The sequence below is a fragment of the Daphnia pulicaria genome, chromosome 12, assembly GCF_021234035.1.
Source record: "Daphnia pulicaria isolate SC F1-1A chromosome 12, SC_F0-13Bv2, whole genome shotgun sequence".
In the NCBI taxonomy this organism is placed as follows: Eukaryota; Metazoa; Arthropoda; class Branchiopoda; order Diplostraca; family Daphniidae; genus Daphnia; species Daphnia pulicaria.
The window spans coordinates 470196-484487 of record NC_060924.1 but is presented as its reverse complement, the minus strand read 5'-3'; the positions used below and the strand labels follow the sequence as shown (position 1 = coordinate 484487).

Genomic DNA, 14292 nt, shown 5'->3' with positions numbered 1-14292 from the left:
GACGGCGCTTTCCTTTGATCAATGCCGCACGCCGACACTTTTCTTTCTCTCTCTCAGTGTATGTGTGTGTATAGTTTATACGCACACACATATGAGGGGGGGAATTTAGAAAATCTTTTTCTTTTTTGATAGAAGAAGAAAATTTTGTTTTTCTCCTTCCGAGTCGGGAGATTTTTTTTTCTTTGGAAGGGAAACAATTGTATCAATCGCGCCGGATGAAAAGAGACGTGTGGTCTATTGTGTATAGGTGGGATGGAGGGAGGGGTTGGGGGGAAAAAGAAGGCGGAACGGGGCGTGTCGACCAGAAGAGTCGGCACCTTTTGGGGCTTCTCTTTTTCGGCGTAGTTACACACAGAGCGATCATCACCACCGCTTTTTCCCCACTTCTTCTTCTTTTTGTTTGTTCAGACCCTCCTCCGCTCCTTCACAAGTATAAAAGTGGCCCAGTCGGCCACTTTCCCACCCAAACGTTTGCCCAGTGCTCCCGCTGAAACAAGTCGAAACAAACAGCAATGTCCCCATCCCCAGTACTAGTGCCATTACTCGTCAGGTGAACTACTACCACTACCACTGCTACTACCACAGGAGAATTACAAATTTGAAATTGAAATTGAAACTTTAACGGGAAAAAAATGGAAAAGTGCTGGTTGTTGTTTGTCGTTTTGTTCTTGTGCCGAGCTTCGGCCACTCCGATCTATCCGTCAGAGACCAACAACAACGTCATCAACAACAATGTGACGACCAACAACAACAGTTCACTCATTACCGACAATCTCTCTAGTCCCCATCGGTCGCAACAACAACAACAACAACAGGAGGAGAATCCCGAATGGGAAATTCTGTACGACAAGGAAATCGGAACGTGGTGCCAACCCGCCACTTCCGATTTGTTGCCTCCGCCACCACCTCATTTTAGTGAACAACAATTTCCCAATCTGCAGAGGATGACGGCCAACGCCGGATCGAGTAAAGATTCCGCAATGTTGACCCGCTGGGTCGATGCTGCCCTCAAACTCGTGCGGAGTCAAACGCTTCACATCAATTGTAGTTCGGACGGAGTGTGTCCGCCGGATGAAACGGAGCAACAACAGCAAAGTACGACGGCCAACACGTTAAACCGACCCGTGGCCAGCAACATGAACCTCTACGTCGCCATGGCAACGGACGTTAAACATCAAAAACACAAACTGGAAGCCGTTTTACCTGACGGCGCCTTGACTAAAACTGGCGCTCACGACGCCTGGATCGTCCTGGACCCGACACCTCATCTCGCCTTGGGCCACACTCTGTACGTCTTTGTCATCGATTTCAACACGTCCGACGTCAATTGCATCGCCGCTGGCGGAATTCCCCTAGGTAAAAAAAATAATTAAAATTTAATTCCCTTACAATTAATTTAAAATTTGAATACAATTCAGATGGAGATGAATGCATCAATCAAGTGTTCAAGAATCGGTGTCCCAACCGGATGATGGTGAGGAGAGCCACGGCCGGCGCCACCCACTGGCGCCACAAGGGCCAGCACCGATGCGACGTCGATTTCCTGCCACTGGTCCACCTGCAGAACAAGGTGCCGCTGCAGAGTGAGCAGCGACTGTTGTGCAGCAACGACGTCAAAGGATTGGCTCCTTGCCCGCAGCTGCGGACGTGGAACGAAACGTCGGAATTGATTTGCGATCCGCTCAGTTCCAATCATAAAAGATGCGACAGCACCCAGGACGTGGTCAAGACCCGGTGTCGATTGTTCGAGACTTGCGACCAGGCCGTTCTCATTTCCGGCGGATGGAATTGGCAGTGGAGCGGAGAGCGGGAAGTCAACCGGTTGCTTTCCATGTACCGAATGTTGCGTCACAACGGATTCGACAAGCAGAGCATCAAAATCTTTTTCGCCAACGGAGCCAGGGCTAAAAGAGGAGGAGAGCACGTTGTCGATCCGGCGGAATCGGTGGCTGCGGGAGCAGCACTTCCGGCCGATCCATTTTCCTTTTCGTCGCCCAAAGTGTTGAACGGTGGTACGGAGAAACCAGTGAACCAACATCGACATCACGACCACCATCCGAACGAACGTCCCGCCATGTATCCGGCCTCGTTGAAAATTGGCCTGCGAAATCACATCCGCACCATGTGCACCACTCCGCATTGTGCCGACTCGCTCGTCGTTTACCTGTCGAGTCCCACCCGACCGGATGGCGCTTCTCTTTTGTGGGATGCCGACAACAATGGAGAGGTAAATTCATTTGTCTAAAATTTAAAAAAGGAATGGTTAATTAAAATTAATTATTTCTGATTGACAGTATGACGAAACGGAGGTTTATACCATTCGTGAATTCCTTCGCGACATCCAGGATTGTGTGGCCCGCCAGGTGGTCGTTTTGGTTGACCAGAATTATTCGGGACTGTTGGCCGACGGTTTGAAACGATCGAAACGACACGCCAACGTCTTGATGTTCACCAGCGGCCAATCGCATCAGCTGTCGCACGTCGGAGAATTCACGTACCACTGGGCCAATTATCCTCACGGCCACTCGTGTCTCTCGCAAGCCTTCAAGGTTCGTTCCAAATCACATTTAGACTCCTAAAAATTGACTTGTTAGTTTACAAAATTGGAATTTGCATTTGAAATTAGGATTCGTTGGATGTTGTCAAGTTCTCCACCAGTCGGTACGAAGATTCTTCTAATGGGACGTTAAAATACAATTTATTCGGTGCCCCGTGTGATGCCGTGCCACCTTATTCCAGCTACGAACTGAAATCACTTTACATGGGATGCCAATACGTTCCGACTCGGTTGTGGCTCAGCCGGCCCGGATCGGACGTCGATCCACCCCCAAGACTTGGAAGAAGAAGACGATAAAATGTTTCTTTTTTTAAAAAACAAAACAAAACAAATTTTTATACGTTTATATACAGTGAAGATTTAATTATTTTGTACGTGTGTGTCGTTTGTGTTGTGTGAATTTTTGGCCCGTTTTTCTCAGGTCTTGAGGCATTTGGCGTCGTATCCATTTTTCTTATTTTTTTAAACGGTACCGTGTATGTTTTAATTTCTTTATTTTTCCAAATATTTAGCCTCGACATTTGAAAATCTTAATAGGCAAAAATATTTAAAATAATGGAGTCGTGTGTGTTGACCAATAACAAGTAAATAGCCCTCACTTTTTATATTTTCTGGATGATATAATTAATCTTTTGTAATCACCCGTTTTTGTTTGACGCAAAAGTAAGCAACATGTTTGAATTATACGCAGTATAGAAAACCCTTGAAAAAATCTAGCGCCATTTGATGTGTACGTTTTACATGTTCAAGGACCCACTTGAAATACCAGCAAGGCCATTGAAATTTCTTTATGTTGATTGTCAAGTGACCCAAGAGCACACACATTCTCTCATGGTCAAATTCCTAGACATGTGTAACCAAAGTGCAGTATCAACAAGTTGCCCATAATTGGATGTTGTGTCACTATTTTTAAAATCCAACAGTCTAGTTTTGCACTGTAAATTGACTATTTCGTTAGACCGCTTATATTGGACAAGAGTATTAATGGCAACAATAAACTTAAAAGTGATATTATATGAGTATGTATTTGAGACTCACTGGTATTACAGCAATCTCAATTTGATGGAAAGAAGAAACTTAACCAGGTGGCCAGCCCAATTGCCTGCCACCCAAAACGTGGATGTGGAGATGGAAAACAGATTGACAGCCTTCTTCTCCATTGTTTACCACTGTGACAAAAAAGTGTATTAGATAAATGTGTTGAAAGGATTTATATATTCATGTTACCTAGCCTGTAGCCTTTATTCAAGTTCAAGTCGGCAGCCACTTTTTTGGCGGTCAGCATGAGGTGACCCAAAAGCTGTAGAATCATTTCAGATTAATAGTTTTTTTTAAATATAGCTCAGTGGTGACATGGATGTACCTCAAGATCATCAGCCTCTGCTTTCTCTAGCATGGTGATGGGTTTGATGGGGATGACAAGGAAATGGACTGGAGCTTGTGGATTGACATCGTGAAAAGCCAGACATTTCTCATCCCGGTAGATAATCTTGGCGGGGATGGAACCGTCAATAATCTTGCCAAAAATTGTCGTAGCCGGGGCTGGTTGGGCCGCTGCCTCTTTCGCACGTTCTACTTCATCCATTGCGTACTAATTAATAGTACTAGAATTTCCAGAATTAATTCTATTTTATACTCTCTCTCAAAATGTGACGTGTGAAATTGATTAATGACGAGAGGTATACAGTTGCATTGTAGTCTGCTACGAATACTAAACGAGGTCCTCTAGCGGGCCTTGGCCGAAATGGCCAAAATAAATAAAACGAGGCAAATATGAAAATTGCACCATACAACTTTACCTGATTGCGGTATATCTCTTTCATTCGATTTCAATTGGTGGAAAATGATTTGGCAAAGAGAGTTATGCTACTGGAGGAAAATGTTTGTCGGCGACAAGAATCGATTCTGGCGTGGCAAACGATGTTATATAACACGCTGAACGATTTTTATCCTTTCACGGGAAATAAAAGTGTCTATTGTAATATCCGATCCGACAAAACAAAATAATATTATTAATGGGATTTTTATGTAGGTCTGTCACCGATATCGTCGACAGGTTTCCATCCTTGTCGTCGTTCCATTTCCGTTCGAGATTGAGAAACTGATTGAGGGAAAGAAAAGTCGTAACATTTATTTATACTTGGAACAAAAAATAACTTAATTGTATTATTCTATTAACAATCAGTTACTCTGAAACATGGCTTATAAAATGTATTTGGCGCAACAGTCATGTATAGTCGAGATGTTTCGACGGTATATCAATCAACCAACAACAATTGAATGTTGGATAACGTCGGCATCTCTGACTAGAATTTCAATTAGCAATACACACGCAAGACGCTGAATTGTATCATCGTGTGCTCATTTCGTGTAAGAATTCGCGCATAAATATCTGAGCTCAAAGGGGCGGACTGACGGCAACATGATCCTGTTGAATAAAAGATCGCAACGAAGGAAAGGTCCGTCTCAAAGCCTTGGCGAATTCCCGACTTCTCAGAATGTACAGCAGCGGACTGATGACGGAATGCAACAGGCGCATTTCTCTGGCGTACGGGTAGACGGCCACCACATCGTCGTGGGTGCATTGAAATGGATTCAACTTGCAGATGACCATCGAGATGCAAACCAATCCCATCGGCAGAGTGCAGACGCACAATGAAGCCACTCCGCAAAACAGAGTGACGGAGGCCTCCAATTCCAGTCGGCAAATGGTTTTATTCGGCAGATGCACAAAGTATTTGTCCGGTTTGAGTGTCGACGAATTGGATGCCGAGGATAAAACGTCAACTGGTTGCTGTTGAACTCCCGTAGTCGCTGCGTGATGAGCTCGGAAACGTAAATAGTGACGGGTTTTGACGTAAACGGCCGTTTGGGCGACGATGATGAGTCCGACAATCACGAAATGGGAAAACGCCACCCATTTCAAGAAAGACGAATTGATGGCTGCACATTCGGGGAACGGGATACTTCCAGACCAGTAAGGACTCGTTAGAATAAACAACACCAGGAGCCAAGAAGTGATGAGACATCCAGCCACTCCAGCCACTGTTACGTATTTGCGATGTTTGATTGGGTTGCTGATGGCGAACCAGCGATCAGCTGTGGCTAATAACAAACTCATCAATAAACTGGTGTAAGGTGATCCCACGAATAGAGTGTAAATCTGGCAAAAGATTTTAGTGCGGCTGATGGTGGGGATGAAAATGACGGACCAATACTCGTAGACGCCCATGAGGAGAATGGCGAAATGACAGGTGATGTTGCCCAGCCAAAAGGCGTTGCGCGGGTTATAAAGTTGCCGAGACCTTAAAATGACAAAGGCCACCAGCAATTGAATGGGAATGCCGAATATGACGGCAATGCTCCTGATGATGAGCAGTTCCAGGGGTAAAACGACTGGAACCACTTCGTCCTGGATTTCTTGGCTGACACTGGCGGTTGCGTTGATGATGGCCCATTCCTCCTGGGTGACTTGTCGATTCGCCATGGATTCAGGAACATCTAAAAGTGACGATGGGCAAACACAAACTGTTATTGCTGGATGAGAAAAACATGGACAAGTATACGCACAATACAATTTGGTGCGCAGTCGCAGCCTATGACAAAGATTTCCAGCAATGATCCAAGTTGCAGCATCCTACCCTTTGCTTTCCTATCAAGGAAATTTCATTTTCAAAGTGATCTCGTTGGTAATTTATCCTCTTTATATATTTCTCACGAAAAGCAATAAGCATAATGGTTTACTCTTGGTCTATCTCAGATGACTCAAAGTTTGATCGACGCAAGGGTATTTGTCTCAGTCCAATATGCAGAACAACATCAGGACAACAACAACAGGATTTGCGATTGGCTTTTCATGACTCTTCAGTCGAGCTGATTTGTATACGACTGCGGCTTTTTGATTGCCAAAACGTCGGCATGAAAAAGTATAGTATATCTAGGGCGTTAATTAACGTCGCCGCCAATTTTTCTTTACAAACGTCTGGCTACTTTACTTAAAATTGGCAATTTAACGTTTTGATGTTTGGTAGGTTTTTTAGGAATTCAAACGATAAACCCTTTTGCAGCCATCTTGAGTTATTGGCTGTAACTAGACGTAACCATAAATGATTTTAAACATTTTGTGGAAGTTGCATGGCGATGGCATTTACGCATCACGACGACAATATGGAAAGATATCAAATATCAAATGTTAAATTATCTGTTTTCAGGTAGATATAATAAATGGGGGAATTTCTTTCTAAAGGAACCAAAGGGCATTTTACCTTGTGCAATGAAAAGACGTAATCCGCATTCCGGCTGTTTATACCAGATCGGATTATTTGATGTTGCCGTAGGCTGGGGGTTCGTCTGGTCCAAGTCCTTCGTCCAGGTCCAGCACGTCTGTGATAGCCAATATCTGTCATCTTCTCCACAAGGACATCTGTCTTCTCCATTCCAATCCAGTGTTTCCAGCTCTTCATCAAATTCTGATATATTCAGTCCTAAGATGTACAACAAAATGTTCAACAAAGGTTACTGGGTACATTCGATTGAATTAGCTTTTCAATTTCTAGTTAACACTATGCTACACCACAATTCTGATAAAAAATGAGGGACATCGTATTAACAATATAGATGACAATAAAAGTCTAGTTCAAAAGCATGATATTGCAGCCGTTTGAAACTATATTCATGGCATTCTAGTTCATGCAATCAACATGCTGTACACTAGTCTGTTTCATTCCCGCACTTTTTTTTATTTTCATATGGGCCTTTTTGGATCCAGATTACTTATAGGTTATAAAACTACCCCATTTTTTTTTTCTTAAAAAAAAATAAAATCTAGACCCCCCGCCAAGTCATAAAGTGTCAAAATGGGTGTTTTTTGACGGTTTTTCGGCACGCTTGGACTGCGTGTTAGTTTTAAAAATCGAGCCTTAACATAAAATCATTGTACTAGTCAAACTACATACATGTACCAAGTTTGAAAAAAATTGAAGTAAATTTAGACCCCCCGCCATAAGGTTTAATAAAAAATTAGGAAATCGCATAATTTATAACATTTACTTAGGTAAAATGATTTTTTGGATTGTGAACTTTGAAGTAAACATAAAAATCTACAAAGTTCACAATTCAGAAACTCATTTTTCTCAAGCAAACCCCCCCAAAAATACGTTTTTCAATTTTTCCTTCGCGTTCAGTGTTACCTAGTTCTCCCTTAGATACTTTTTTTATTGATTTGACTTATGATAAATTGAATAATGACTATTATTTAAGTAACAGAGCAAGATGAACTATCATATAGACCACATAATATATTCGTAAAAATATGAGACATGACTTTTTCAGAAACGGATGTTAATGGCGTTTCTTAAAAAAAGTCAGATATTTAATAAAGATAAAGTGGTCTATATGATAGCTCATCTTGCTCTGTTACTTGAATAATAGTCTGTATTAATCGTTTTTCGATATCAGAAAACCTGTCTTGGTAGGGAAGAGCCTAGATTGATACCGATGAAAATTGCCGATTATTACGTTCGTCCTGCATGACTGATGGTTTTGGAGGGTCGTCTGCCACATGAGTAATAAGTATAATAACAGGTGGACAGCAAATTCATTTTCTTTATTACTTTTCTTAAGTAGACTCTTACTTAGGCTGCGATATATTCTTTAGACGTGTCAGCTATAATTAACTAGAAAAATGCAAATTTCATGAGCAGCTCCTTTGAAAGATTGAAACAAAAGCAACACGTCCGAATTTCGCGTCTGCTCTTGCATGACGTCACTAGTTGAAATAGTTATACGCGCCAAATTTCGACATTTAAAAATACAAATGAAACGATAGTGGTTAATCTCTACTGGGAACTCTTACACATGTGAGTACCAGGGACACGAAAAAACCATGTAATTCTAAAAACACTCGTGCATAACTTAGTGGGACGTATAGCCGTATAGGTACTTCTTAAATTAGTAGCCACGAACTTCAACCGGAAATAAAAAGGTATTACTCTCGTACTCTTTAAACATTTTGATTGTCGTCATGTCTATCCTAATAATACCAGAATAATGAGGTATTCGTTGCCTATAATCAGTGCATCTATTCACTGCAATCGGAGTAAATGGAGGACGACTTTGTAGAAACGATGAATCACGTGAAAATATACGAACTAACGGAAGTCGAACAAAGTTATGTCGTATATAGCGATTTGTCAGTTCCCAGGCAACGGCGAACGTAAACTACAATAAATCGAGTGCTGATGCTGCATTGATGTACTTTTTTTTCTACTTGGAAAACTAATACCCACGTCTTGGTATAGCACATAAGGAAGGACCGGAAAAAATGATGGAATTATTTTCCTTTTGTCGCTCGGAAGTGCCCAGGAAAAGACAAGTAATCCGCTCACGTAGACCGGCATAATTCTTGTTTGTTCACAACACATCACAACAAGTTTAGGTTTTTTTTATCAAACTTTTCCGCCTTTCCGGATGTCTACCAAGTGAAAATCAATACGACACCGAGTATGACACATCACCAGTTCAGCCAGATCGGCAAGGCGTCATCATCACGATTCAAGTGAAAAGCCTATGGGTCGCAGGTTCGTTCCTAGGAAAACACACAGTCCCAGCTCCGTTCTAATCTCAAAATTGATTAGTAGACGGCGTTCAGCCTATGGCAATCTGTGGAAATCAATCAGTTCTCGACGATAACTTGTCAAATAAAATAACTGTCAAGTTTCGTTCAAACTGGAACATTAATTTGAATTCAAATGATGACGTTGTTTTGATGTTGATCTTATAGGCCATCGAATGACAATCATCTAAATCCATTGTAAAACTTAATCCAAATTATTATCACAGCTGTCGCAGTAGAAAATAACTTGATGATCCGAGATTGTTTGACCAGTTGCTGTAGTACCTACATCTTTTAGCGGTGCTCAGTATAGCGCTTAAAGTAAATAAATCATTTATTTATATAGGTGGAACTATTGTTGGCCCATTTCTTTTCTTTCCCTGATGCCGAATGAATTTTTTGCCACACGACTGATGGAAGAGGCTTTGCGTGAGCATAAAAAAGTAATCGATGACGTTAGCAGACATGCATAGGATTAGCTCCGAGAACTAGATCCATGCCGAGTTGGAAGCTGTTGTTTAATTAACCAGCCCATTTTCATCGTCAAGTCAGCCGGTATAGAACCGACAGGTAACAAGCCCACCTGTTATTCATTATAATGCACAGGTTGCTATGGCAGCGGTTCGCGTATATAGCTATCAGCTAATTTAATTTCACATTAATGCCTATTATTGTTTTCAACCGAATACATCTAGTTAGACTTGAATGACGCAGTACACGGAATACTTAGAATAGCCTGGGGAAGAATCAAAACTGCCGAAAACACTTTCTACAAATAAAATATAATATACGTAATTGATCAGTTGCGAATTCCCAACATTACAACAGAATTAAACATGAATAGCTGCCCAGAATAAATCAGTCGCTAATAGCCACAACGTCAGAGCAATTGACATTGTAACGTCATGGTCACGAGTTCGTCCCTCGTCCTGAACACAGTCCCAGCTCCGTTCTGATACCCGAAATGGTTAGCAAACGGCGTCCAGCCTATGGCAATCTGTGGAAATCAATCAGTTCTCTATACGATAGCTTGTCAATCCAGTTGATGATTGGCGAGTTCCGTACATACTGGAACAATTGTTTTAATGCAGTGTCAATAAACTTACCAGAGTTATACGATGGAAATTAGTCCGAAACGAAATTTAGATAATGAGACGACTAAATTAAAGAAGTTCAATGGGACTGTCGATTCGCAGGGGTCTGAAACAAAACGGAAGTTTCCGGCGCAATGCCTTGGCGAATTCCCGGCTTCTCAGGATGTACAGCAGCGGACTGATGACGGAATGGAGCAGGAGCATTTCCCTGGCGTAGGGAATCAAAGCCAAAATTGTCGCCAGATCACATTGCAGCGCCTCGAATCCAATTTTACAGACAATCAAAGTCAAGAAGACGAATGCCAAAGGCAGTGCGCAGGCCATAAGTGAAACTACTCCGCACAATAAAGTCACCGAGGCTTCCAATTCCAGCCGGCAAATGGTTTTATCGGGCAAATGAACGAAATATTCGTCGGGGTGGGAATTTAAAGTGGAATTGTTCGACTTCTGATTCAAATCTCCCGCCATTTCGTGTCGTAAATATTGGCGGGTTTTGACGTAAACTGAAATTTGAGCAGCGATGATCAAAACGGCCAGCACAAAATGAGAAATTGTCACCCATTTGGTCACTTGCGGATTCAAACTCAGTCCCTTACACGGTTCCGGGAACGGGACCCTACCCGTCCAGTAAGGACTCGTTAAAATAAAAAAGACCAGGAGCCACGAAACGACCAGGCATCCGGCCACTCCGGCCACTGTCACGTATTTGCGATGTTTGATTGGGTTGCTGATGGCGAACCACCGATCGGCAGTGGCTAATAGTAAACTCATCAATAAACTGGTGTAAGGTGTTCCGGCCAACAGAAAATAAATCCGGCAGGATAGCGGATTCGTTGTACTAATAATCACCGCCCAATATTCGAAAATGCCCATGAGGAGAATGGCGAAATGGCAGGTAATGTTGCCCAGCCAAAAGGCGTTGCGCGGGGTGTGAAGTTGTCGAGTTTTTAGTATCACCACGGCCACTAACAACTGGATTGGAATGCCGAAAGTGACGGCCATGGTGCGGAAGACAAACAACACCGGAGGCAAGACGACCGGAACAACTTCATCAAAGTGATTGATGTTAGGACAATAAGTTTGGTTGTAGCTATTGTCGATTTTCCCTTGTTCAGCACTCGACATTGTTTCCTTTTCTTTGTTTGAAAATTTAGGCTGTGTGTCTGTTGGTGAACTGATCTTCGACAAGCCTCTCCTCATTATTTTATATCAACATCACCGATTGATAAGAAAATGTTTCGAGTTGGCAGTGCGCAGTCGCATTCCATCGGCTGTCGAATTAATAAGCAAACGGGTCTTAAAAGCTTTGATATTTCCGGTGTCGTGATATAAGATCTACATTTGAATTTGCGTTCATGAAACAAGGTTTCGTTTCTGTTGGAATAGGCCAAATAGCAATAAATTTTCAAAGGTTGAAATTTTAAAATCGGAATGTGGAATTCTCATCCGGACAGAGAAGACTGCTGCCACCTAGGAACCAACTTTTGAACTTCTTACCAGCGCCAGAGGAAAACAAATAAAATAAACAAAATAAGGAGCGCAATTGGTACTTTTCTAATGAATTTATTTTTAAAATGAAACTAAACGTCCGGCATATCTGTGATTTACATGCCTTCCCCGATCGAAGAAAAATAATATATCGAATAAGATATTAGAAATAACGAGTCTTAGCCCTTTTTCCTTTTTTTTGTCAACAAATTGTTTTCCCGTTGTATAAAACATTTTCCCGCTATTAGACGACAGTAGCGATGGCCAAGAGACGTATTTTTTGGGTCCTCCATGTCACACAAAATCTTGACAATTTTGTTACCCCCCTCCCTCCCGTGACGTATTATGTGAACATTCCGTTAAACCGCCCAAACAAGTGAAATAATTTGACGTTGGTCAAATGCCAATCTGATGTGCAGATCTGCAGCAAATGGGACATAAACGATTCTTTTTTTTTGCTAAAGGATCAATAAAATTAGAAACGTGACTTAACTGTTACTGTATTAACTGTATTTTACCAAGTAATGATTTTTTCCCCCCACATCGCTTTTCCTTTTTTCCACAACCTCAGATTTTCTCACCAGTTAACCAATCTATATTTGGTTATCTAAAACAACCGTGACTATCTGCCGAGTCAGACCCATCACTCAGCGTATTATCACCCATACATATTCCTATTGCCCTCCTGTCAAACCTTTCGGGATACTTTTTCCCCTTGTCCAATCTATTCGAGAATTACTTACGCAACTAGTACATAAAGCCGTTTGATTTGGCGGTGTTGAACGAAGGTAATGCCATGAATTTGACGTCGGGAAAATTCCCGTCACATGGGAATTGATTTCTTCCCATTCACGGGAGTGGCGTATCTTTATTCTTCATATTGGAAGATGTTTTATTCTTCGCCGAACCCCCCCCCCCCCCATGTCACACAGTCAAAATTTTATTTACCCCCCTCGAAACGTGACGTATTATGCGAACGTCCCCTAATATATAAATTGAATGAAATTTTATTTTTCTTGTAGTAAATTCTCAATTTACGTCAAGATCTAAAAATCGCATAAGAAAAACTCAAAAGAGATCCGAGAGGTCTAATTCATTTTCAAAATGTATTTGAATTAAACAGCCCGAACGATTGAAATAATTGACATTGATCGAATGCCAACCTCATGTGCAGATCTGCAGCAAACGGGACATGAGCGGATTCCTTTTTTGGTTAAAGGATCGACAAAATTAAAAACGCTCTACTCTGCTGTGACTTTATAATCCTTATCAAAGTCTAAAACGTTTTTGTTTACAGACAAACAGAAATGGATCGGATACGACGACATCGGCGCCAATCTATTTCTACGTAAAACGAGGCTCAATTTTTTCCACACTAAGATTCCGTTCGATTTAACGGTGGTGAACGAAGGTAATGCCATGAATTTGACATCGGGGATATTCCCGCGACCTGGGAATTTAATTTCTTCTCATTCGCGGGCAGTGGCGAAACTTTCATCTCATCATCTTGGAAGACATTTTCTTCTACTCTTTTTATGAACAAAAATAGAATCGGGAGGACATTTGTTAACGAGAATAAGAGCCCCGTTGATCAATATATTCCGGTGACTTTCCAGTCGACGCTGAACTTGAAAAAAAGGCGATGAACCCTGGTTGGAGATTCAGTAGATTTTTAATTCACTCTCGTATTTGTATGACGACAGTAACCATTTTACCCAATTCACGGGTTTACGTGACGTTCTCATATGACGTCACATACTTTTTCACGATTTTACACACCCCCCCCCCCCTCCCCCAGGTTGACGTCACATATCCAGCACCTCCCCTCCCTTTTTTTATAAATTTTATTTCCCACTTAAAAATTCTTCAGAAAGCCCTTTGGGGAGTTGCCAACATTTCCCGTTTGTGTCGCGCTTGTGACGTCCCGTTTTGAGTAACCCAACGCGATATGCTGATGGATAATGGAATATTTAATTTGATCAAAAAATCTTCCCAATACGAAGAGGGAATAAGAGAAAGTGAAGACCGTCTACAAATACTCACACGGACCAAAATGCGACGTCAACATTTAGGGAATGCAAGATAATTAATTCGATTCCCATTCATTTAGGGATGGGAATTTCTTTACCAAAATTATTCAATGGATGCGACTACACTTACTGAATACACACACCAAGTTTCATTTTGTTATTCATGTTGATTGGCGAATTAACTTAAGTAAATAGTCGGTCCATACACTGTTGCCGTTTTAAAAAGAAACCTAAAAAATCGATTTCGGACGGAGACTCGAACTCCCCCTGACGCTGTGGTTGGGTGTGGTCCGCGCATGCGGAATTCGGGCCGAACCCCTGTGAGACCCGCCATTTTTCTTTTGTCCCGTTTCTAATAGTTTTCCCACCCACCCCAATCGAAACTGAGAGGCAAATAGAAAAAAATTGATTAAACAGCAAATCGAACATGATTTGAAATTTAATTCGTTTTGGATATCGTTGTGATCAATTTTTCGTCATTCTCAACACATTTTCACATGACGCTGTGAG

The 14292-nt window shown here is 41.8% G+C and overlaps 4 protein-coding genes across 5 annotated transcripts; 1 reads left to right on the top strand and 3 right to left on the bottom strand.

Moving 5' to 3' along the window:
* The first annotated feature begins 445 nt into the window (after positions 1-445).
* LOC124316189 lies at positions 446-2854 on the top strand. Its single transcript, XM_046781988.1, has 4 exons — positions 446-1356; positions 1419-2227; positions 2295-2549; positions 2627-2854. Exons 1-4 carry the CDS (start codon positions 633-635, stop codon positions 2852-2854), a joined length of 2016 nt encoding a protein of 671 aa, XP_046637944.1. The 5' UTR covers positions 446-632.
* A 709-nt stretch (positions 2855-3563) lies between these two features.
* LOC124316589 (adenosine 5'-monophosphoramidase HINT1-like) lies at positions 3564-4263 on the bottom strand. The gene is made up of 3 exons (XM_046782608.1): positions 3921-4263; positions 3785-3857; positions 3564-3726 (listed from the first exon to the last, which is right to left on the bottom strand). The coding sequence occupies exons 1-3, from the start codon at positions 4140-4142 to the stop codon at positions 3635-3637; spliced, it is 387 nt and encodes a 128-aa protein (XP_046638564.1). The 5' UTR covers positions 4143-4263; the 3' UTR covers positions 3564-3634.
* Positions 4264-4672: 409 nt separating this feature from the next.
* Positions 4673-7993, bottom strand: LOC124316384 (octopamine receptor beta-2R-like). 2 transcript variants are annotated; one of them, XM_046782299.1, is made up of 3 exons: positions 6823-7993; positions 6128-6647; positions 4673-6058 (listed from the first exon to the last, which is right to left on the bottom strand). In XM_046782299.1, the coding sequence occupies exon 3, from the start codon at positions 6042-6044 to the stop codon at positions 4956-4958; it is 1089 nt and encodes a 362-aa protein (XP_046638255.1). In that variant the 5' UTR covers positions 6045-6058; positions 6128-6647; positions 6823-7993; the 3' UTR covers positions 4673-4955. The 2 variants fall into 2 exon arrangements, with proteins under 2 accessions (XP_046638255.1, XP_046638254.1); XM_046782298.1 differs by lacking the exon at positions 6128-6647.
* A 2340-nt stretch (positions 7994-10333) lies between these two features.
* LOC124316717 (trace amine-associated receptor 9-like) lies at positions 10334-11389 on the bottom strand. Its single transcript, XM_046782663.1, has one exon. It carries the CDS (start codon positions 11387-11389, stop codon positions 10334-10336), a length of 1056 nt encoding a protein of 351 aa, XP_046638619.1.
* Between the last annotated feature and the right edge of the window lie 2903 nt (positions 11390-14292).

What these genes read in the sequence shown, in the direction of transcription:
- LOC124316189 (XM_046781988.1), top strand. Translation starts at nt 633, where the DNA reads ATGGAAAAGTGCTGGTTGTTGTTTGTCGTTTTGTTCTTGTGCCGAGCT. An exon ending in ATGCCGACAACAATGGAGAG is followed by an intron (nt 2,228 to 2,294) that starts GTAAATTCATTT and finishes TCTGATTGACAG; the next exon opens with TATGACGAAACGGAGGTTTA. An exon ending in GTCTCTCGCAAGCCTTCAAG is followed by an intron (nt 2,550 to 2,626) that starts GTTCGTTCCAAA and finishes ATTTGAAATTAG; the next exon opens with GATTCGTTGGATGTTGTCAA.
- LOC124316589 (XM_046782608.1), bottom strand. Translation starts at nt 4,142, where the DNA reads ATGGATGAAGTAGAACGTGCGAAAGAGGCAGCGGCCCAACCAGCCCCG. An exon ending in CAGAGGCTGATGATCTTGAG is followed by an intron (nt 3,858 to 3,920) that starts GTACATCCATGT and finishes ATGATTCTACAG; the next exon opens with CTTTTGGGTCACCTCATGCT. An exon ending in GAATAAAGGCTACAGGCTAG is followed by an intron (nt 3,727 to 3,784) that starts GTAACATGAATA and finishes TTTTTGTCACAG; the next exon opens with TGGTAAACAATGGAGAAGAA.
- LOC124316384 (XM_046782299.1), bottom strand. Translation starts at nt 6,044, where the DNA reads ATGGCGAATCGACAAGTCACCCAGGAGGAATGGGCCATCATCAACGCA.
- LOC124316717 (XM_046782663.1), bottom strand. Translation starts at nt 11,389, where the DNA reads ATGTCGAGTGCTGAACAAGGGAAAATCGACAATAGCTACAACCAAACT.